Consider the following 25,241-nt stretch of genomic DNA (forward strand, 5'->3'; position numbering starts at 1 on the left):
CTGCTTACCCAGCGTATTAGGAGTGCAATTCAAGTCTCTTAGATGTCAAACTGAGCTAAATGAGAGATTCCTGGAGGGCAGAAACTACACTTTATATTTTATTATATTCACTTAGAGGCAGATCACTGGTTATGACCTGTATTTCAGACTTCAACCCTTATCCCAGCATATTCAAAATGTAAATCACTGTCTTTACTCCAAAACATTCTGATGTACGTCTTCCCAAACCTTCAAAGTATACATATGTGTAAGCATGTATCTCCATTTTCACAAGGCAGAAAATTCTCTTCTATGGCATGGTTGCATCTTATGTTATCACTTTTATGACTGGGATATAATTTCCTTAACTTATCTATTATTAGAAATTTAGAATATTTACAATATTCTCTATTCTAAATGGCACTACAATGACTTTTTAAACAAATTTATCTTTACAAACATGTCATTATTCCTTGAAAAATTCCTCCAAATGACCAGATCAAACAAGATACACATTTTTTAAAAAAGAAAATTGAAGTATAGCTGATTCACAATATTGTGTTAGTTTCAAGTGTACAAAGTGATTCAGATATGTATCTTTTTTTGTGATTCTTTTCCATTATATAGGCTATACAGTAAATTCTTGTTGTTTATTTTATACATGGTGGTATCTCTTAATCCCATACTCCCAGGTTATCCCTTTCTCCCTTTCCCCTTTGGTAACCATAAGTTTGTCTTCTATGACTGTGAGTGTATTTGTTTTGTAAATAAATTCATTTGTACCATTTTTTTTAGATTCCACATGTAAGTGCTATTGTGTAGTATTTGTCTTTCTCTAACTTACTTCACTTAGCATGATAATCCCTAGGTCCAAGAGGGACACCTCTTTTCCCCACGCTATGCAGCTTTCAGGGGTCTTAGTTTCCTTACCAGGGATCAAACCTGTGGCCATAGAAATGGAAGTGTGGAGTCCTAACCACCAAACTGAAAAGGAATTCCCCAAAATGCACACAGAATCCTTTGTGAAGCCATCTATCTGGTATACTTCTCTGCTTTGAGGAACCACAGCACCTCTCTGCTATGTCACCGTTTGCCCTCACTATTTAATTATGTTCAGTATTTGGTCCCACCCAATAATAGTTTAATTTCTCACCCCTGACTCATCCTCATATTCAAGTCATTTCAGATTCCAGCACATACTAATCAAACACAATTGTGAGACACTGGGATGAAAATGGATGAGCTGTAATCCCTGCCCAGAACAGCAGGGGAGGCATACCTACTAACAACATGTGATCCATTCAGTTCTGCACTGTAATAAAAGTGACGGAAACTCACTATGGGAACAAAGCTTAGGGAACAATGAATTCTTCCAGGGCAAAGGTAAGGAAGGAGAGGGGAAAAAAAGAGTTTACAGGAAGCTGTGGAGTGAGACAAAAACAGAAATTTATGAGGTGGGAAAAAAATGGAAAGGTGACATATAGGGTAGATTTACAAGTAGACATCAGTCAATTCAAGCTTTTTGTTTCACCTAGAGCCATGTTCCACTTAGAAATTTTATGAAGATCTCCCATCTTTTGAGGCAACTTCTGCACTACTGACATTTAGCGTCAGATAATTCTTTGGAGGACTGTCCTGTGCATTGTAGGATGTTTACAGCACCCCTGGCCTCTCCTCACTAGGAGCAACCCTTTCCACCTTCCAACTGTGACAATTGAAAATGTTTACAGGTACTGCCAAATCTCCCTGGGGATGGATGAAGGAGAGTGGAAATCATCTTAGCTGAGAACCAGTGTTTTAAGTGTAATTCTAACTGTAAGGACATCTCCCTTACTATCCTATCTTTTCTTCAGTCAGGAAATGATTTTTTTTTCTTTGGTTTAAATCCCAATGGACTCTTATTTTATTTTTAGATTAGAGGCAAATTGTTGAAAACATTAAGTTACCGATGCCGATTATAAAAAAGAATATCTTCTTTGATTAAACCTAATAAACAAAAAATGAAATGTTCAGTATGATAGGAAAGTATATATTTGCTCAGAACATTACAATTTGCAAAGTACTTTCTTGTATGATTTCAAAAAATGCTCACAACATCCTGTGAAATATCCATTATTATTTCCATTCTAGGGATGAAGAAAGGCTCAGATAAAGTTGTCACTTATCTGAGACCACCTGAATACCAACTCTTAGAGTTAAGATTCATAACTGGACAGTCTCATTCCAAAATGTATATACTTCCTGTTTAGGTTAGTAAACAGCTAGTATGAGCTTCTCTAGGTTGCACACAGGTAAGCCAGAGAGAAAGTCTCATCTTAACATCACACAGATGGAAAAATAAAATGATCTGAGGATGCTCGGTTACCTACATAGCCCAAAAGAAAATATAATAAGTAAAAACTTCTTTGTAGGAAGCAAAGCATCATTTAACTACCAAAGAATTGTGTTGTTTCCATCCTTTGCATAGATTTAAGAGCACTTATTATGCAACAAGAAGAGTGATACATACTAGAAATGGTAACTTTTACACTCACAATTTTAGAGTATGTTAACTTCTTTTAGTCATTTGAAATAGCCAATTCTAACTTGGTATAATGAAGATTATTATCCACTGATAGAAAACTGCATATAAAAGTAGAACATTAAGTAACTAGATTATGGCTACACAGCTAATTAGAGACCAAGTCAAAATCTTTGTACATTGAAATAAGTGTTCTTTCCTCTACAAACAATTTCCAGCATCATATAACCCTATATCCCTCTAGATATAAATATCAATATGCCAATGAAGGGCTTCCCTGGTGGCTCAGATGGTAAAGAATCTGCCTGCAATGTGGGAGACCCTGGTTTGATCCTTGGGTTGGGAAGATCCCCTGGAGAAGGGAATGACTACCCACTCCAGTGTTCGCGCCTAGAGAATTCCATGGGGAGAGGAGGCTGGCGGGCTACAGTCTATGGGGTTGTAAAGAGTCAGACACAATTTAGCAACTAACACACACATATGCCAATAAATAAAATATCCTCAACCAGATACAAATACCACTATGCCAATAAAAACATCCTCAACCATTCTGTTTCAATATTATCTGAAGCCACATCTACCTTGGTAGTTTTAAGGACACTATAAAGGATGAAGTGGGAATTTTTGCTACTAATGTGTCAAGGATAAAAGCATTCCCTTAAATTAGGCAAATCAGCTCAATCAGTGAGACTGACTTATTCATGACCCATGAGTTAACACATGAAAAAATGTTTGCAATTTTCTAGACTTAGTCAACTCTGGACTCAAACAATATTTGATATTTCTGAACCTAGACTCCAGCTTGACAAAAAGGTGAGAAGGGAAGATCTAGGAATTTCCTGGATATAGTCGCACTTCTTTAAAATTTACTTGTCTATATAAAAATAAAGGGATAATTTAAGATAGGAAAACATTTTGCAATAAACAAATAGGTATTTTAAATGTGAATAGAAGGCAGTTCAACTCCTGGCTTAAACAACAAAAAATTCCAAGCCTTACTCCATCATGGAAGGTGGGATAGTACAGCAGTCTTGAATCGCAGTTAGGGGAGAGGTCAGGTGAGCTGTGTAGGATGCTTCTACAACTTGCTTATTCCGGTTGACCACATCCAAGTAACGGTTGAACTTCTCTCGGATTTTTTTGGCTAGCTGTGGGATGAGAGTAAGCAAAATAAATCAAAAGACCAGGACAGTAACCCATTGTACTTTTAACTGTACGTTAGCTTTTATCACAAGCTGTCTATATTAAACTTCTGATAAAACAAAAACATATTCATGTCTTATTTCATTATGTAAAGTTAAATAAAAATAGAAAAATACCCAAAAGTCACAGAAGAATGCTTAATCTGTGGTAAAATTATAACTTTTATCTTGTAATAGATAAAGATACATTAAAAACTACTCATGTGTTCAAATTCAGATAGAACGATACCAATCCATAAAAATGCCCTGGGTGTAGAAAACAGCCTATTGATATTATTGTCAACATGGCAGTGGGTGTTGATTTTTAAGGAGGAAAATACACTAAGGGAAATGATATTCAGTATTTTCTGTTACACACCTCCAGGGGGCACCATTCATAGCCTTCTGTGTGAGTGGAGAATCTCTGAAGTTGTACAGTGCAGACATCCATACAAAATATGTATAGTTAGAAATAGACTTGTATTTGGTCTGTTATACCTTTAACATGGGCAAATGTCTTTCTTAACAGAACACTACATCATAATACACTCTCATATGGGAATAGCAAAAAGCATACTGTTTTTTCCTCAATTGTCCCCACCAAATATCACAGCTTAATTATAGATCTCCAAGGAAAACAGTGTTGTTTTTCTTCCCCTTAAACAAAATGTTACCCAAATGAAATGACTGATAGAATTATAGCTAATTGGTTTTGTAGGGCTATTCATTACCAGCACACTAGAGAAGAACTAATCATCTCCTTTGGGTCATGCATCGCATACAATCCAGTAGCTTACAAGCTGAGAAGAGGGAGCCAAATCAGAATATCTTCATTTATTCCTTTCAAGTTGCTTTTAAATTTTGATTTTGTACCAAGTGACACTTGGGCACTTTCAGAGTTTCAATTAAATAACTGAGGTTCTCAACCTTGTTAAATATTGTACATACTAAAAAGTTTAGAAAAATGTCCAGACACCAGAAAAAGAGGACGAGTGTAATATTTAATGTGATAATAGGCTGTTCAAATTCATTTCATCATTTTCAAAGGAGGAACTGTGTGTCTCAAAAACTAACATGTCCACCTGTAATTCGACTCCCTGAGTTAAGAGTTTTCACTATTAAAAAAAAACGAAACAAAACATTATTCTTGTTGAGGTCTTTGTAATAAAATGTGCAGATATGGTTTAAATGTCCCATCCTAATGGAGACCACTGGAGATTTTGCCTCTTGAGGGGCACTGGGCAAAGTTTGGAGACAATTTTGGTTGTTATAACTTGGTGGAGAATGATACTGGCGCATGGTGGGTAGAGGCCAGGATCCTCCTAGATGTCCTGTGATGCACAGAACAACTCCTGGTAACCAGGAATTATGTGTCCCCAGAAATCAACGATGCCCCATTTGAGAAACCTAATGTAGAGAAAAATCGAAGATAATTAGCCCAATTTGTAACCCAGCCAATAGGTCCCAAACTGTTCTTCTAGGTTAGTTTTCCATACACTCAAAATGATACCTTAAGGAGGCAAAAAAGTGTAAAAAATTTCAACATTTACATATTTCTATTTCATTCTTTGGTTTTCCTTTCCCAAAGTGACATGAAAGAAGCCATCAAATATGCCTGTAGTTCTTCAAAATGTAGCCTAAATACAGAGATGTGACCATTCATTATCAGCAGATACACTGTTAGGTCTAACAGTAGTTTGCATTAATCCAATAAACCTTTTTTTCTAGACTTTCACATTTAATGGGCAGTTGAGGGTGAGAGACAGGAACAGTGTTAGTTGCTCATTTGTGTCTGACTCTCTGTGACCCCATGGACTATAGCCTGCCAAGCTTCTTTGTCCATGGGATTTCCCAGGCAAGAATACTGGAGTGGGTTGCCATTTCCTCCTCCAGGGGATCTTCGCTATCCAGGGATCTCCTGCCTGCAGGCCGCTTATTTACCACTGAGCCACCAGGGAAGCCCAGTAACAGGTCAAGCTTAAAAACCCAATGTATATTCTTATAGTGCTCTGCACTCTCCCCTTATGCTATCATCTGTTTAACATCTGATTACCCCACTAGACTGCATGCTCTGTAAGGGCAGGTACCACATATGTTTTTGTTCATCTGTATTTTCATCCACTACTACACTGCTTAACATTGATGGCAGACAAAAATAGTCAATGAATATTGATTTGCATGGCGTTGATTCAAAATGTGTAAGACTTTTTTTTACACATAATTTTTTGTTTAGTTATAACTGAAGAAAAAACTATGAATAATGACTGTCTATATTAATCACCCATATACATTATGTTAAGTAAACAGTTTACAAAGATTTTATGGCCATTTTTCTATGCAATATATCTTGTTACATTTATTGAAATGCGATTTTATGTTTTTTAAATCTAAAAATAAATAATTTGCACTTAAAAAAAATACTTAATAAAGGTAAAAAAAAATTATCCCAGAGAATCATCAACCTTATCTTTTGGTCTAAGGATCACAACCTCTTTAAAAACATGGGATACTTACTTCAAAAAGAAACATGTATTTCTGAAACTCCATTAAGAACAAATTCTACCTTTTATCTTTAAGTTTAAAAATAAATATCACTAATTTCCCACCTACAAGTGTAGTTCTTCACTGCCCTTGGGAACAAATCTTCTGTAACAGAATAAAGTGTGCTTGAAAGGACTGAAATTCCAAATAACATCATCACAAATTCACTTCCAAAATGAAGAAAAAAATGCAAACATTCTGTCTTTCTCTCACACACATTCAAACATACAAACAAACACTTGAGAAGTATCCAAGTGTCTCTTCTACACATTTAGAGAATTCAAACTTTAAAAAGGTCACATCTAGCTCATCATGATATTCTAATCTGGCTCATTACTTATTGCTAAAAGGCTAAGAATGACTCTTACATTTTAAATGAAATTTTAAAAAACTATTTTGTGATACTTAGTAATTTTATGAAATTTGAAACTCAGTGTTGATAAGTTTCATTGAAACACAGTAATTTGTTCATCTATCATTTCTGGCTGCTTTTATTATGCAATTGCAGAGTCAAGTAGATGGAATACAGATTGTATGACTTGCTTTGCTGTAGGTATTAATAGAAGTCAGATGATCTAACACATCCAAGGTTAAGCTGTAATTCGAGTAATTTTATAAAAAATTTGCTCTCCATTGAGAAGTGAGGGTCCCTCTACTCCCACTGCTTGAATCTGGATAGGCTTATGATGGCTTCTACCAGTAGAGCACAGAGAAAGAGACACTATGTAACTTGCAAGGCTAGGTGATAAAGAGCCATAAAGCTTCTGCCTGTCTCTCCTGCTGTAAGAAGTCCAAGACACATGGAGAGGCCACAGTTAAGTATTTGCTTGGCAGCTCTAGCTAAGCAAGTCTTCAAGTCATCTCAGCCTGGCTCCGGATATGAGTCAAGAAGTCTCTGGATAATTCCAGCCCCTGGCCTTAGCTGATGAAGTCCTAGGCGTTATGGAACAGAGATGCCAGCCTTGCAATGCCTGAACCATTGAATCCGTAGGCATGGAGAAAGTTGTCTATGTGACCAAATTTGGGGAGGGAGGGGGAGCGGGGGGGGGGTGCGGTTCTTACATGGCAACAAGTAACCAGAATACCCAGGATAGGTGGAATTCCTTCATAAGATAAATGTGTTGAAGCTATGCTGAACAAAACTGCTCAGAGAGAGACACTGCATCAAAATCATCAGAATCATCAAGACAGTAGCCTGTAAATTATAAATCTGTTGCAAAGAGATTTCCAAGTTCTTCAGAAAATTATGATAACTGCCATATAGTGGCACTTACCATATGCTAGGCACAGGACCTCACAATGTAAGTACTGACATTTTATATCAATGAACCACAAAATAAAAGACTTCACTTCCTCATTTAAAACTCAGAACTGTCTTGTCTATAAAATCTGTGTATTCACCTGCTCAGCTATGGTGCCCCAGACAAACTTAAGAAAAGCTGCAATAGTGGCTTGACATTTTAAATTTTAAAATCGCACAATCTGAGGAATAGAACTTCCATTAACATAATCAGCCAAGGCACAGAGTGGGTTGGCCGTGGAATTGTTCCCAGGGTGGGAGTGGGAGGTGGTTACTGAGTGATGGGAGATGGACTCTGCCGGGGATGGGGGGGCAGGGAGTGGTATCTGCCTTTGGCCTTCTAGTTAGGGTGGGCCTAAAGCGGCATTCTTCATTACTGGAAGCAGTTACTCACATACAGAGTCCAGACACACAAGACAATGAACAAAAGGTCTCAGAAGAAAGCTCTCTCCACTGGGATTCACTCCTCTTGGTCAGTACCTCCTCAGTGTCCATGTTATGACACCCTATCTGGCTTTATTTTAAAAAAACTGCCCACATTAATCATGTGTAGGACACTGTTGTATGCACCTCACAAGCATATGACAATTTAATCCTTCAAGGAACCCTACAAACTACACATCTCCATCTTCTAGAAGTGGACACTGACAGTTTAAAAAAACTTGCTCAAGGTCACAAAACTAGTAAGTAGTAAAGCTGGGATCCAAAACCAGTAACATTCTGCCTCAGAACCCAAGCTTCAATCTTTGTGCAACACTGCTTCACTCTGTAAATACTTAGACCAACAACCTCCCCCAATTTCTTTTCAAACCCATTTGAATCAATGCTATGAAATTCTTGGCAGAATACCATAAGCCATACACAGTCTCATGAGAATTAGATTTTAATAATGTATATTTCATTTGGAATTTTTCATAATTCCTACAAAAGTCAAAACTTTGAAGTTTAGAATTGCTGAATTCTACCACCAATAACAAAAAGGGATATGAATTTGAAATAACGCACCCTCCAAAACAATGCCTATCTGTCATTATCTGACTACTGTGCTATCAGTTCTACTGAACTAACTTAAATTGTCCTGATTAGTTTCAGGTATTCGAGCTTGATCATAACCTGGAAGGAGAACAGAATAAATGTAACATTCCTATCCTAAAGGAAGTGAACTTCAGAATTCCGTATTTTCCTCTGGGTTTTGATCTGAGTTAATTTATCTGTCATCACAGAGTAGTAAGATGAAATTGTAATTCCTATTATGTATGTGAAAAAAAAAAAAAGAGGCACGTGGAGCTTGAGGGTCTCTGGACTCCCAGGGGGTGATCTGGCCTCCTTTGACCCCATTGCCTGAGACGACCCCTGGGTGCCCTTCGGACAAGGACTATGAGGGCGACTCACAGTAGAAACCTCACGCTCCACCGTGGGGTAGATTTTCCCCCTCTAAAAGCAATCACTTTTAGCATGCCGACCAAATCCAGGTTGCTCAGCAAGCATAACAGAATCTATTAGAGTAAAGATAGCCCACAGAGAGATTAAATCCTGAATGTATCCGTTAAATTCGAGAGGACCCGCTACCAAGGCGGAAACTTCCAAGAGGCCAGACAGATTCTGGGTCTGTATCCTGCCATGATCCCTGCAGACAGAAGAAAACAAAGGACATTCTCAACAAAAAGCTACAGGTGGACCCACAATCCTTCTCAGTGTAATTAAAAACATTTTTCTTTCCACGGCTCAGCTTTCATCTTTTATCCTTCTTTATCCTCTCCCCTTCATCCCCTAAGGGGTTCCTGAATGCTGATGAGACGACAGGGCTAAAACCATCTTGTCATCTTTTGGGTCAATTCTTCAGCTAGCCAGCATCCAGCCATGGGTCAAATGATGAGTAGGTAGCTGGCCAGTCCCCATGGGAACGGATTCTAATTTGTCATCATCTCCAGTGACAACGTTTCATCACAACATCAATGAATTTCTTTCTTGCTGAATTTCACTTCCCTTAATTTTCCCATAGACATTTCTGTCATTTGCATACTTCCCCAGAGCCCCCCTCCTCCCCCCTTTTTTAAAAGCTCTTTTTACCTTAGCTTTATACTTCTGACGATTGGAGGTGGGGTGGGCATACAGGTAGAACAAGGTAAAAGAAAACAAAAATGCAAAGGCATAGTACACACTTATTTATGTCTCTGTCCTAAAAGGAAGGGCCGGAAGGAGTTTTGAATGTTGGGGAAAGCTTTATCTAAAATACATAACAATGAAGCTGACAGGCACAGACAGGAAAGGTACCCCAGGGAACTGGAGATTCAGAGCAAAATTCCTACTGAATGTAGAAGAGTTTAACATTTGACATTCAGAAACCTTTGTGCCGTGATAAGAATCTACTAGCTGATCTCCCTTTGCTTCTATCTCAGCCTTATTACTCAAGAAAATAAACCTTTTCATTTTCCAGCAAATTTCAGGATTTGGTTATTTAAATGTCGGTAACATAGACATAATTTTAAGTATACTCAAGCACAAGCACCACACCATTGCATTCCAAGGTTCAAGGAGGAAACCTTATTGTTTCATGTCGTACATTGTTTATAGGATATTAATAACACCACACTCTTGCTATTATTTTTATTAGTAACAGTTGTAATATTCTAGACAGCTCTCCAAATTATTAGCTGGGAATCTGGGTCAGTTCCTTGACTTCCATTAGCCTTGGCATCCTCATGAGTACAACAGGATAACACAGTTTTAAGAACTTTTCGTGACGTTCAAATGTAATAATGACTATATTAATATACACCCCAGGATGACCACAAGGGATTATTCTCTTTGTTACACCCCAGTCTCTGGACTAGGAAGAGCACGTGGCGGTGATAAGGATAACACTGTGGAGCCATAAGTAATGGGAGGGGGACTCCCTGAACATTAACCATTTTATTCATTTAACTCATGCTTAATTCTCCACAGGAAAACTGACACATATCTGGGGGTGGGGGGGGGGAAGCATTCTTCCCCTTAAAAATTAACAGTAAAATGGCACAAAGAGCTTAAGCTTTGGAGTCAAATTTGAGTCATATCAAGCTGTCACTTACTAACTAAATGGAGCCAAAGTAAATTATTTCTCTAAGCCTTAACTTTGTTGTTGTTTTAGTCGCTAAGTTGTGTCCAACTCTTTGGCGACTCCAAGGACTGTAGCTCACCAAGTTCTGTCCATGGGATTTCCCAGGCAAGAATACTGGAGTGGGTTGCCATTTCCTTCTCCAGGGGATTAATTAGCTCTAACCTGGAAAAAGAATAGCTGCTTCAGGACATTGAGAACCAAGAGGGATGATGTTTATAAATATTTAGGAGAGTGTCTAACGGATCATATGTGCCAAATAAACAGTAGCGACTGTTTACTATTATTATCGTTGTTGTGATTATCTGTGGGAATTGATGTAGGGACTCAGACACTATGAATACAGCCTCCCACAGAGCTAGGAAGAGTCAGGATGGGTGTGCTAACATTGGGCTATGACCTTACTAGGGCTATCGGCACCTCTTCCACAGCACAGTTATCATGTAGGTTATATAGTTACAGTCATAGGTAGGGACTCTTCTAGGATCCTCTTTTTCTAAATTTAAGGATTTAATAATGGCTTTCTTCTTGTGTCACACTTTACCATTTTCAAAGCATTTTTTCGTGACTCATCCAACAATACCAGGAGCCAGGCAAAGCAGATATTCCCAGCCCCTTCTCTACCATCAGGAAATCAAGGCTCAGTGGTACACCCAAGCTCACGCTGAGTAAGTGCAGGAAACAAAGAGACCGGGGCTTCTAATCCCCAGTTCCATTCTCTTTCTGCTACAAGCTCCTCCAATTTGCAGGAAAATGTGAGCTCTCCCAGGTCAAATGATCTAAGTTCTACCCATTCTTCCAGTCCCAGCCCTGCGTTTGCCTCTCTGAAGACTTCTCAGGTCCTTCTTTCCCAAAATTGTCTAGGACTCGGTATCTGTGCCACTCACTGTTGATCTTGCCTCATTTAAAGATCCCATTTCTCCTAAGAAGCCAATGACACAACAATAATTAACATTTACCCATTGCTTGCTATGTGCCAGGCACTTTGAAACTGCAATTTTGGGAGATGCTTTTTAAAAAAAAAAAAAAAATGCTCACAACAACTTTTGGTACTTACTATATGCTATTTTTATAAATAGTTTTGATAGATTAACTTGCCCAAAGTCACTCAGCTAAGTAGAATAATTAGATCAAACCTGTGTTTTTGAACCACCGGACTATTCATTTTTCTTTCATGTATACCTAGCATCGAGAAAAGACTTAAAAGCCTTCATTACTTAACTGTCATATGGAATTTACTAAAATTAATCTTTTAGTAAACACTATGTTAAATAAATTTCAAAGCATGGGTGTAGCTGGAAAAAAAAAAAAGCCTTCATTACTGTATTCATTTCGCTACAATGTACCATTACTTGTCATATTGGGAAAACCTGCTTCTAGTTCAAAAAAGGGCAGATAACTTGGAAAAATTGCTCATATCTGGTTTAAGCCAATCAGAAGCTCTGGGCCTCTCTAGTTTCCTATCTTCCTCTGCCTCTTGGATGATGTAAGCTGCTCTAGAGTACCTATTGCTGAGAAAAGAGCACCAGTTCAGATAAGGTACCCTGATGGCAACTGGCCATACTGGTGGTGTGGCTGCTGATCTCCTCCGAGCTCAGGTCTCAAGTGTGGAAGAGCCTGGGCCAGGCCGGCAACAATACAGGACAAGACAGATGAGGACCCGGAGATGGGCCAGGGCCCGTCTGAATTTCCAATGGCCCGCGGAGGCTTCAGCGTTGTCTGACGGATGTGTGGGAATAGCACATCCAGTGGAGAAGCGGGGCAGCCGCTGACAGATGAACTGCAGGTGGACCAGGAAGATTTATGTGCAAGGCTGTCTGGGCTCCAGGGTCACATACCCCAATTCTGGGAGAGGTGGGGCCCCTGTGGCTGAGCTGGGGAGGCACGCAATGGAAAAAACAGGAGGCAAGTGCTGACATGCCAGAGAGCTGAAGGAGGCTGAGCTCTGGGAAACGGCAGCTTCTCTCTTTAAGCAAAACATAGGTTTTGCTTAAAAGGTTATAATGGGGTTTGGTTTGGGCAGCAGTTTGTACTGGGTATTCCAGGAGAGTCATGGAAACACACAGCCCAGCCTCCTGAAAGCCAAGGTTATCAACTCAAGGGCTCAATGTGCTTTTGCCCTGTTTTTCACCCCACTCTACCCTTAACAACCAGATCATAACAAAAGAAACAAAAGGAAGGGCAGGCTTCAACCCACTTCTCCCCACTTCACTCTGTAATAGGAGCCTCTGGGCTGAGGTTCCTTTAAACCAAAATAAGCAAGTGCTCAGGCCTTGAAAGTTTAGTCAGTTCCTTCACAAGGAGAAAGCAGTTTAACCTAGTCTTAACCTTGGAAAAAATCAAGAGGCTGAGAGTTGGGGGATGATGGAGGAACACTGGCCACAGCATATAGGATAATCTAACCTTTTACGTTACAACTTTTGAGATAAGCTTTCTTAGTTTATGAATCAGGGAGGAAAGGTGTTGAAATATCCTGTGGTTCATGAATTTAAGAATACTCCGGTGGCCCATGAGGGATACAGAGAAAAGGTAAGAAAACCCAGTCCCATTACTCTTACCACATAAAGCTCTCATTTACAGTATAAATAACTGTGCATAACTTATAAACACCAAGTATGAGGGCTTCCCAGGTGATGCAGTGGTAAAGAATCCGCCTACCAATGCAGGAGATGCAGGCTTGATCCCTGGGTTGGGAGGATCTCCTGGAGTAAGAAATGGCAACCCACTCCAGTATTCTTGCCTGGGAAATTCCATGGCCACAGGAGCCTGGCAGGCTACAGTCCAGGGGGCTACAAAGAGGCGGACATAACTGGGCACACATGTACATACTTAAAAGCATTCTAAGTAACAAGGTGGGGTGGGGGAATGCATTAGGGGAACTGGGGTCAGTTGGGAGGGCTCTGGAAAGCTGCAGTTTCACTCTACCCCAGACTACTTTTCCCACAACAAATGCAAATAACTTCTCCTATCTACAGCCAACCTTGCAACCTGGGGCAGCGCCTGGCAGGGACTTGCTTTTTTGTATAAACGAAGGACAAAATCTGACCTGTCCTCCACTGGGAGGCCAACTGGCCAGCGTGTTAGGGTTCTTCATGGGTCCTCTGAGAGCAGATGGGTCAACACTTGCCAGCAAGTGTCAATTAGCTCAGCAATGAAGTGGAAAGATGAGACTGGCAAGGAAGCAAAAATCTGCCACTAAACACTTACTTTCTCATCTTCAACCTGGCCAAGGCCTCATTAAATCCAATTCTGGGGAAGGCAATCTTGAGATGCAATGAAAGAAAAACACAAAAAAACAAAAAACAATGTTTCTATTTTCCCTTTCTTAATGATAAATTAACCTGACTTACCATTCCAATGGGATATAATAATGGGCCATTTTAGGACTTCATTGATACACAGTACTGAGAGCAGCAGGGCTCAACGACAGTAAGTCTAAGGTCTCCTACTCCCTAGTTATCAAAATATAAGTCAATGCAAGACAGAGCCTAATGCACAGCATATCCCATTTTTTTGAGCAACAAATTTTTACATGTATTCCCTTTAAAACTAAGAAAACATAATAGTACCAGAGAAAGCATCTTATAAACATTTGATTTCTTCAGTTGTTGAAATCTGGCCTTGAATATCCATAACCACCTGAGTCTTCAGTGTGGCCTGACTATCATAGGTAGTAGATGCACTCTCTCCCCTCTTCCTACATTCACACATTGAAGCCAATTTATAACCTGCTTATCTCAGTAGATAGAAAGCCACTTCTTGGATTCATTGTCGAGATACTTGAGTAGTGGGCAATCAGCCCGCCTTTATGATGCAGGCCTAAAAAGCTTGAAGTTCTGATACAAGTTTTTGCTTTCTGATTTTTTATAATTAGGAAAAACAACACTCACATGGACCACTTGGATGAGGTGCAAATGTTGGCTGCTAGTAGGAAATGTGTTACTATTAAGACTTGCTAGAAACAACAACACAAAGTAATGTTTCCCATGTGGGTTCCACACCAGAGGAATGAGGATATTTGCCTCAACCACAATAATTTTATTATATCCTTCTCTGAGCTGTTCTGTGTGTTCCTCTGCCAAGTTGCATCTGATATCATTCTCTAACTCATAGTTGGATTGAGAAAGGTCCTCTCATTGCCTATCTGATGACAGGGAGGATTGCAAACACAAGAACCAGGGTTATGTGTGCTTTGTATTGGCTGTTTGCTTCCCTAGGACTCACGCTCACATTTCTCTTGAAGGGTGGTACCTGACATGGGCGTCAGTGGATATGACAGTGACACTTCTTGATGACTTTGTAGAAAAGCCAGCATGCTCTTTGCAGCATATAAAAGGAGTAAAGGCTGCTTAAGTAACAACCAGTGAGAATGCCCATGATCCCTACCTGCCCAGAATCTTCTAATATTATAAATAAAGCTGTAGATCTTGGTGAACTTCCAATTTTATCAAACCACATGTTATTTCATGGAACCAGATTTTCAAAGTGTTTAGCCAGTTGAAGTGTCTTGATATTAGCAGCAATTAATTCCTTTGCTTCACTGCCACAAGTATTTCCTATTGCACCAAGGGATATATTAGGGATAAATTGGTCTGTGCTTTTAAGTTGCTTGCTAGGTTTTAGAATATGCATATGTTTATGCATTCTACTAGTACAGATGATCTGACCTTATTTTTTTTTTTTCAAATAGGAGCAGCAGTTTCAGATAGTAGATAGAGTTGGGAGGGCAGATAGGAGAATTTGAAGAAATCTTGGCTGTTACCTCCTTGCTAGCATTTCCTGATGCTATCCAAACTCATGATACTAAAAATGTGTGTTAAAATGGGCTTGTTTCCATTTTTAGTGGAATGTTCATTTCTCATGATGAGGTCTTCCTGGCTTTTAGAATGAGGACTCAGCCTATTCCCTTCTATTGAAGTGAAGTTTTGACTGTTTGTATCAAAAGGCCAGGCTCAAACTTATTCTGTGTCACTGACACAAGGCGTTTACTCGCATATGGATGGCAGAGTTATGTGAGGAGGAAAGCTCCAGCTGGAGTAGGGAGAGATGCACATTTTGGTGGAGCTTGCATGTCTTTTCCTGCCCTGCCCCAAAGGCCTCACCAGCCCCTCTCCTGGTTGCAGCCTCTTCTCTCCAGCTGTGCCTGCCAGCAACTGCCCCTCCTCCCCTGTATCTGCTGGGGGAGAATCGGTACCAGCCCCTTCATGTGTTCCATCACACACACACACACACACACACACACACACACACACACACACACGGAGCACACAGTGTGCAAATTAAAGGAACGAGGAAATGGATTACTCTGGGTTGTTGCCAAAACAACATGAAAAAACTGTAGCCATAATTTTCTAGCCTTAAATGTTAGTATGTGATGGTGGTGGGAGATATAGAAAATTTCATTTTTCTATAACTGGTGTGAATATACAAATGTAAAAATGAACAGTGTGCTGTAAATATATGCATAGAGTACAATTTATATGTAAACAATGGATACACAGTACAGTATAACAAAATATGTGAGTATACAGGATGAGTGTGTGGGAGGGGTGGGGGGAAGAGAATGAGCAAGCGCGGGATTATCTCAGCTTATCTCAACACCAGGCATACATTGGCTAACGTACAATATGTACCCCTGAAGTCAGCTGGTCTATATTTAGTACAGGAATTACAGCTTTCGTGCATGCATACACACATATTTTGACTTCCAAATATATATAAGAATTCAGAGCATATGTTGCATATATATTTTTATGAGAATATAAACAAGATAGTTAAATATTTCAAATTCCAAATTGCCATTTCTTAAGCAGTGAGATAGTAGTTATCAGGCTGCTCTTTCTCTCCTGGCCTACCTTGATTTGTTTTCTTCCCCCTCTCTGAAGCTGGCTGAGCAGGTCCTCAAATATCCCTGATTACTGTTAAAGCTTCACAATGGGAGAGAACCTGGGAGTTCTGGGGCAGCTAAAGGTTTGTTACTTTCTCCATGGAAACTGCACTAACAAAAACCGTACCAACCACGATTCTACACTAAGAATTCCAAACAGTTATCGACTTCTACTCATGTGCAACACAAAGGAAGCTCACTATGTTATATTTAAATCCTACGGACTAGCCAAACAGCTGTACTTTTTTCACTCACTCAATTTGCTAAAAGTTATTCTTTGTGTGTGTGTTAGTTGCTCAGTCGTGTCTGACTCTGTGACCCCAGGGACTCTAGCCCACCAGGCTCCTCTGTCCGTGGGATTCTCCAGGCAAGAATGCTGGAGTGGGTAGCCATTCCCCTCTTCAAGAATCTTCTCCTGACCCAGGGATTGAACCTGGGTCTTCGGCATTGCAAGCAGATTCTTCACCAGCCCAGCCAAAAAATTTTTCTTTAGGGGATACTATTTACCACCCACTTCAATCCCAACAAAAAATGCAATAGCCCTATAGAATCTCCACAATAACAAACATTAGAACCAACTGATAATAAAGGAATAATGATGAAGTGTGAAAAAGACAAAGGCGTCTGCTCTTTAAATAAATCAAGGACTTCATTTATTTTTATATCTTGTTTATGTTCCTGCAGGATAATCCATTAGTGATAGAATGTACTTCATCATAAGACACAAGTTATATCCTTGTGATCATTAGACCTAAAAGGCAGAAGGCACCCCTACCATTGTTTGGCCCAGGTCAACTGATTATTTAAACTCCATCTTTTCTTCATTTAGTGGCTGAGCTTTCATCAGAGTACTTACAATGTTTAGACATATTATTTATCTTACTTTGGTTAATGTGTAATACTCTCAGCAGAGAATAAACCACCTTACTCTTAAAAACTGAAAACATATAAAAGGATTGGCAATGAAGAAGTATGAAAAGCAACATAGCACACTGATTAAGAACATGGATTTCAAAGTTAAAATCTTGGTCCTATCATCTAATTCAAGAATGGTTTGGGGTAGAAGTCCCCAACCTTTGTGACTGATTTAATAATAATAGAAATAAAGTGCACAATAAATGCATTTGAATTATCTTGAGACCAATTCCCCTCCAGCCCCAAATTACTGGAAAAATTGTCTTTAACAGAACTGATCCCTGGTGCCAAAAAGTTGGGGACCATTGAGTTGGGATATCATAACTTAATAGCTTTGAGTCTCAATTCCTTCAACTCTAAAAGAGGGAGAGGAACTAAGTTTGTACCATAGGGTTATGGTAAAATTTTAATAAGATAACTCAACCAGCATTTATTAAATGAACATGAAACATCACGCCAAATAAATCACTTTTTCCAAAATGCAACACAACCTAGGTACACCTAGTTCTTGTACCCATGCCATACTTATTACAATTCTAGAAAAGCATACATAATTTGAACATAACCCAAAATACTGCCACACTAGATGGGATCCACAGTCCATTGAGACTACCTTCTGTCTCTCATAAATGCCTCCTTTGGGCCATCACCTGCAAGAGATTAGCAAGATATACCAAGTATATGAACACATGTCTCCTGTAATTTAACTATGTCTTTGGGATAAGCTCTTTGTTTCTCTTCCTATAATGCCAAGTGTATAGTAAGTCCTCAACAAATGTTTGCTGAATCCATCAACCATCTACCACTTATCAGTGGTATGCTCAGAATCTCCCCCTTGAAGAGCTCGTGATCTATAGTTTTTCCATTCATTCCCAATATCTTGAAAGTATTATAGCATGAGTTATTCTGACAAGGTCCCAACACTCAGGAGTTTGGGCTCCCTAAACTTTTATTTTTAGAAGAGGTAAAATAATCACAAATTTTCTTTCTGCTGCAAAAACACAGTATTTAATATTTTCTTACTTCTTCCAAATTTTGGTGAGTATTCTCTAATCACAATATTTTTGCCTTTCTTTGAAAACAAATCCAACCTTGAATGGCTTTTCCCTGGAAAGCAGCATGATGTAGCATAATGGTTTGTAAATCTTTTATAAAGTGATAGGCCATTAAAAACACACAAAACCTCATACTAAATTTCAATATATCAAACAAGTAAGGTAAATTGCTGTAGGAACGAATGGAGAAGAAAAGGACAGAACCTGGTCCTTACATTCTGTCACAGCCTCTGCAGTACCTCCCCCATACCTTTGGAAACAAATCTTTAAAAATATATAGTAGAACACTGAATCTCAATCCCTTGAAACCCAAATTGGGTTCTCTTAGCCTTTCAGTTGGATGCCCTTGCACAAAATATTTCTTTGGTATAATTTTCCTTGTCAGTGAAACTTACAGAGATTTTTATGAGAATTATGAATTTGTGTAGCAAATACCACTTATTATATTGAGATACTTTTTCATGGTACTGAGGGTACATCAAGGACTGAAATGGACAAAAATCCCTGTCCTCACAGAGCTTACATTCTATTAAAAAAGACACACTATTAAAAAAAGGCATAGATAAGTCCTAAGGGATAAATTATAAGGAGATAAATAAAGCAAGAAAGAGATAAGAAGTAAAGGTGGGTTTATTTAATAACATTTATAAGTGGGTGGTCAAGGAGGGTCTCAATGAGAGGTAACACTGAGCCAAAACAGAAACGATGTAAGGGAACAGCCCATGTGGCTCGACGAGAAAAGATTTAAGGACAGTGTTGTTCAGTTGCTCAGCTGAGTCTGACTCTTTGCGACTCCACAGACTGCAGCATGCCAGGCTTCCCTGTACTTCACCATCTCCAGGGGCTTGTTCAAACTCATGTCCATTGAGTCAGTGATACCATCCAACCAACTCGTCCTCTGTCATCCCCTTGACTCATAATATATATTCAATAAATGATGATGATTACCATAGCCAAGATAATATAAACAAAGAAAAAAAAGTCGGGATTAAAAATTTTGTCTCTGCTACTTTACTAGTTCTCTGAGTTCTTAAACCATTTACAATGACCTCCAAGATGCTTACTCCTTGGAAGGAAAGATATGACAAAGCTAGACAGCATATTAAAAAGCAGAGACATTACTTTACTGACAAAGATCCAAATAGTCAAAGCTATGGTTTTTCCAGTAGTCATGTATGGACGTTGGAGAAGGAAATGGCAACCCAACTCCAGTATTCTTGCCTGGAAAATCCTGTGGATGGAGGAGCCTGGTGGGCTGCTATCCATAGGGTCGCAGAGAGTCGGGCATGACTGAAGTGACTTAGCGTGTGTGCATGCATTGGAGAAGGAAATGGCAACCCACTCAGTATTCTTGCCTGGAGAATCCCAGGGACGGAGGAGCCTGGTGGGCTGCCAACTATGGGGTCGCACAGAGTCGGATGCAACTTAGCAGCAGCAGCAGCATGTATGGATGTGAGCGTTAGACCATAACGAAAGCTGAGCACCGAAGAATTGATGCTTTTGAACTGTGGTGTTGGAGAAGACTCTTGAGAGTCCCTAAAGTCCCCAGTCAATCCTAAAGGAAATCAGTCCTGAATATGCATTTGAGAGACTGATGCTGAAGCTGAAGCTCCAATACTTTGGCCACCTGATGCGAAGAACTGACTCATTGGAAAAGACCCTGATGCTGGGAAAGATTGAAGGCAGGAGGAGAAGGGAATGACAGAGGATGAGATGATTGGATGGCATCACTGACTCGATGGAGTTTGAGCAAACTCCAGGAGTTGGTGATGGACAGGGATGCGCCTGGTGTGCTGCAGTCCATGGGGTTGCAAAGAGTTGGATATGACTGAGCAATTGAACTGACTATGAGATACAGTTTTCTCATGGAAAATGGGATAACAATACCTGCACTTTGTACAATGTCACTAAGAGAATAAAAACAAGAAAATATGCAAACAAATATTAAGGAAATAAAGAACCACACAAACTGTCAACTACTGAATCCCGTCCCATATTATCTTTCCAAAATGATAGACGACCATTCCATCTTATTAACAAGGCTTTCAATGATTTCATAGGTAGTCCAGGAAGAGGATTTTTAATATAATAGATAACTTCTCTTTTGGAGAGTCAGAGCAAGAACAGTAAGAACTGAAGGAGATTGAGATTGATTTCCAATGAAGGAAACCTAACCACTAACCCGCTTAGAATTGCTGGGGCTCTGGTTTCAGAGAATAGCCATCTATTTGCTCTGGTCCTTGGTTGACTCACTATAAATTCCCCATCTGGGTGGCTTCAATACACCTTAACCTTTCTTTGGCCCTCCTACAGATTTAATGCCTTTGGTTCACTCATTCAACAAATATTTGATAAATATTATACTTACAGTAAACACAGAGCCAAGAATAGATTTGGGTGAGGGGGTGAACTAAACCAGGAGTCAGCTCAAACAAATCCCCTGTAGAAAGATGAGGGGAAAGGTTGGGGGCAAAGAAAGAAAGGAATCCATTCCACTTCCAGGATTCCTCTAGTCTGAACAAGTCTGAACCTTGAACATATTTCAGTAGGTAATTACAAACAAAATGAGAGCCTTCAGGGTACCACTACACTACATTACACTTGGCAAGGCAACCGCAAAACAAGTCTAGATTCTGGAGATATGAATACTGCAGTACAAAAGTAACTCCAGTCATTTTGTCCCCCAGCAAATATTTACTAAATGCCTACCTAGTACTAGGCACAGAGAGCCAGGATTCAAAAGACAAGACTCCCAAGTGCTCAGCTCTTCCACACTCCCTCTTCTTGTCTACCCACTGGCCCTTTTCCGCCTGTGGTCCAGTGTACAGTTCAACAACATAATCAAACTTTTCTAGAGTGGCCAGTTTCTGAGAGTAGAATACAGAACAAATACAAATGCAAAGCAATGTAAATACCATATACAGTCTCACATTTCTCATCTAGTGTGGCTTTTATTTACAGCTCCCACTAGTCCCTTCCATGGTCTTTCTGTGATCATCCCCTCTTAGAAATTCTCCTTCTAAAGTTTATAGATCTTTTCTTCTGGACCTTACCTAAAAGGATTAAAAAGTAGGCTAAGAACAGCAGTCTTCTCACTGGTGTACTCCTAAATTCATACTCTACCATCCTTTCTTTATATTCTGAAAGCAGAACTCAAACTACTGAAAGTCTGCTCTGAGTGAACCATACAATCTTTTAAACAATATTACAAGACAGACTATTAACCCTACTTTATAGATAAATGAAAAAGTTAAATATAATGCCAAAAATCAAACAAAATAGTAAATGACAGAGTCCTGCCTGGTGCTCAAGTCTCTCAAATCAAAAGACGAAACTCTTGTTCTCTCTTCCAAACTACAAGGGAACTGTCAAAAAAAGGAGAAAAGTTATCTATCCTTTCTGGTCATGTACCCATAATCTCCAAGGTCCTTTCCAGCTTTAAATTCTAACCATCATGTTAGTTAGGACTGATTATTTACATTTTAGCACATAAACCAACTCATTATAACTGATTCTCTATTCACAATCTCTTTGAAGAGGTCTTTTATGCTTTTAGGCCACATGCAAATCATTCTGCTACTAAGTGTATCTCTTTTCAGATGAAAAAAGGATATAATTTTGTGCAAAATCTATTTCTTGCTTTTCAGATGGATCCTATTCTATTGCTTTGAACTGATTTGAATTCTTCATGGCTGAGGCCTTGAGTTCATACTCAGATGAAAGAATAACTTACAGTACTATTAGAACCTGCTCAGTATTGATTTCTTATAAAACCAATATGCTTCTCCTTTAGTATGTCTCAGTGATGTATTTGGTGGAATGAAACATTAAACTCCAAATTTTTCAGGAAGAATCAGTGTCAAATAACAATTGATAAAAATAATTAATATTAATAAAAACTAGATTTGTACCATAATGTGTTTTAAATGCTCGTGTTCGAAATATATTTGAGGGCAGAAAAATTCTTAGATTCTATACATGTATGGGGTAAGCTACATATAAAGATAAACACTTGAGCTGAAATTTGAGCTGTTATCAAAGAGACGAATTAGCAGTTTATATCCAAGTTAATTACCAGATAAAACAAACAAATTCAACACTCCTCATTGGAATATAACAGAATCCAGATTTTTTTTTCACAATCTCCAGAGCATAACCCAATCTTTTGATATATAAAGGAAAAGCAAAGTGTGACCAATTCTCAAGAAAAGAAGACAATCACAGAGATTAACTTCAGACATTTCAAGATGAATGAGCAGGCAGGACTCTAAAATGGTCTCCCTGGTAGCTCAGCCGGTAAAGAATTCACCCGCAATGCATGTGACTCCAGTTGGATTCCTGGGCTGGGAAGATCCCCTGGAGAAAGGATAGGCTACCCACTCCAGTATTCTTTGGCTTTCCTTGTGGTTCAGCTGGTAAAGAATCTGCCTGCAATGCAGGAGACCTGGGTTCAATGCCTGGAAGATGCCCTGGAGGAGGGCATGGCAACCCACTCCAGTATTTTTGCCTGGAGAATCTCCATGGACGGAGGAGCCTGGCGGACTGCAGTACATGGAGTCACAAAGAGTGTGACATGACTCAGTGACTAAGCACAGCATTAAAACTATCCTCAAGAATTCAAAGGAAAATCGTTCTTGCAATGAATGGAAAGAGAACAGTCTCAGTAGAGGAAAACAAAGTCTATTAAAAAGAAGCAAATGGAAATCACGGAACTGAAAAATGTACCTGAAAGTTTTTTGGAGCTTGAAGATGGCTGAGTAGAAGGACCTGCATCTCCTCCAGGAAGAGCACCAAAATCACAATTAGCTGTTGAACAACCTTTCACAGGAGGATACTGAAACCCATCAAAAAACAATACCCCATGTCCAAACACAAAGGAAAGAAAGTGAAAGTGAAAGTCGCTCAGTCATGTCTGACACTTTGCAACCCCATGGACTATATAGTCCATGGAATTCTCCATGCCAGAATACTGGAGTGGGTAGCCTTTCCCTTCTCCAGGGGATTTTCCCAACCCAGGGATCAAACCCAGGTCTCCCACGTTGCAGGTGGATTCTTTCCAGCTGAGCCACAAGGGAAGCCCAAGAATACTAGAGTGGGTAGCCTATCCCTTCTCCAGCAGATCTTCCCATCCTAGGAATCAAACTGGGGTCTCCTACATTGTAGGTGGATTCTTTACTAACTGAATTATTAGGGAAGCACAAAGAAGAAGCTGCCAAGTGGGCAACCAATGAACAGGAGAACAATAATACCAAAGAAGTTCTCACACTGTTGTGAAGGTTCTGAACCCCAGTTTCCCAGCCTGGGGATCCAGCACAGGGGCTGGGAATCCCCAGAGATTCTCACTTTGAAGGCCAGCATGATTTGATTACAGGACTTGGATAAACAGAAACTCCACTCTTGGAGGGCACAAACAAAATTGTGCTCACACCAAGACCCAGGGGAAAGGAGCAGTGACCCCACAGAGACTGAATCAGACCTACCTGCTAGTGTTGGAGGGCCTTTTGTGGAGGTGTGGTGTGGGTTGGGGTATTTCCTGGGAGGAGCTCCTTGGTGTAAGCCTTCTTGGAAGTTGCTATTAGCCGTACCATAGAGCGTATAGGCTCCACCACAGAGATGGTTGGATAGCATCAGCAACTTGATAGGCAGGAGTTGGAGGAAGGTAAGGCAGTTAGTAATGGACAGGGAAGCCTGGCACATTGCAGTCCATTGGGTTGCAAAGAGTCGGACACAAGTGAGCAGCTGAACTGAACTGAGAGCCTGTAGACTCTAGGATTAGGTTGCCTCAGGCAAAATAATTAACAGGGAGGGAGCAGCCCAACCAATCAGCAGACAGTTAAGAGTTTTACTGAGTGTGTGGCCCTGTCCACCAGAGCAAGACCCAGTTTTTTCCACCACCAGTCCCTCCCATCAAGAAGCTTATACGAGCCTCTTAGACCTCATGCACCAGAGGGCACACAGAAGAAGCAAGAAGAGCCACAATCATGCTGCCAAGCTAGAATGAAAACTATATCACAGAAAGTTAATCAAAATGAAAAGGCAAGAGGGTTATGACCCAGATGAAGGGACAAGATAAAACCCTAGAAAACCAACTAAATGAAGTGGAAATAGGCAACCTTCCAGGAAAAGTATTCAGAATAAAGATAGTGAAGAAGATCCAAGATCTCAGAAAAAGAATGGAGAAGATACAAGAAATGTTTACCAAACAAACAGATGAAGAATTAAAGAACAAACAAACAGATGAACAATACACTAGAAGGAATCAGTGGCAGAATAAAAAGGTAAGTGACCTGGAAGATAGAATAGTGGAAATCAATGCTACAAGACAGAATACAGAAATGAGAATGAAAAATAAGAAGAAGAAGACAGCCTAAGAGACTTCTGGGACAACGTTAAACACACCACCATTCACTTTATAGGTGTCCCAGAAGGAGAAGAGAGATAGAAAGGACCTGAGAAAATATTTGAAGAGATAATAGCTGAAAAGTTCCCTCACATAGTAAAGGAAATAGTCAATCAAGTCCAGGAAGTACAGAATCCCAGGCAGGAAAAAAATCAAGGAAAACACACTGAGACACATAGTAATCAAACTGACAAAACTTAGACACTAACGAAATATTGAAAGTAACATGGGAAAAATGAAAAAAATACAAGGGAATTCCCATAAGGTTATCAGCTGATTTCTCAACAGAAACTCTGCAAGCCAGAAGGGAATGGCACAACATATTTAAAGTGATTAAAAGGAAGAAGCTACAACCAAGAATCCTC

General features: G+C 39.6%; 1 protein-coding gene across 6 annotated transcripts in view; it reads right to left on the reverse strand.

The window, feature by feature from the left end:
• CACHD1 (cache domain containing 1) overlaps window positions 1-25,241 on the reverse strand; it is a 233,652-nt gene that overhangs the window by 102,807 nt on the left and 105,604 nt on the right. For 3 of the 6 annotated variants that reach the window (XM_081486538.1, XM_081486537.1, XM_081486536.1), the window contains exon 3: window positions 3,500-3,648. In XM_081486538.1, the coding sequence (XP_081342664.1) occupies window positions 3,500-3,648 (149 nt within the window). Of the gene's footprint in view, window positions 1-3,499; window positions 3,649-13,826; window positions 13,883-16,474; window positions 16,623-25,241 lie in introns of those variants that run through there. The other 3 variants (XM_081486539.1, XM_081486541.1, XM_081486540.1) reach the window with 3 other exon arrangements.

Source organism: Giraffa tippelskirchi, chromosome 5 (assembly GCF_054371585.1).
Source record: "Giraffa tippelskirchi isolate mGirTip1 chromosome 5, T2T-mGirTip1v1.2.pri, whole genome shotgun sequence".
In the NCBI taxonomy this organism is placed as follows: domain Eukaryota; kingdom Metazoa; phylum Chordata; class Mammalia; order Artiodactyla; family Giraffidae; genus Giraffa; species Giraffa tippelskirchi.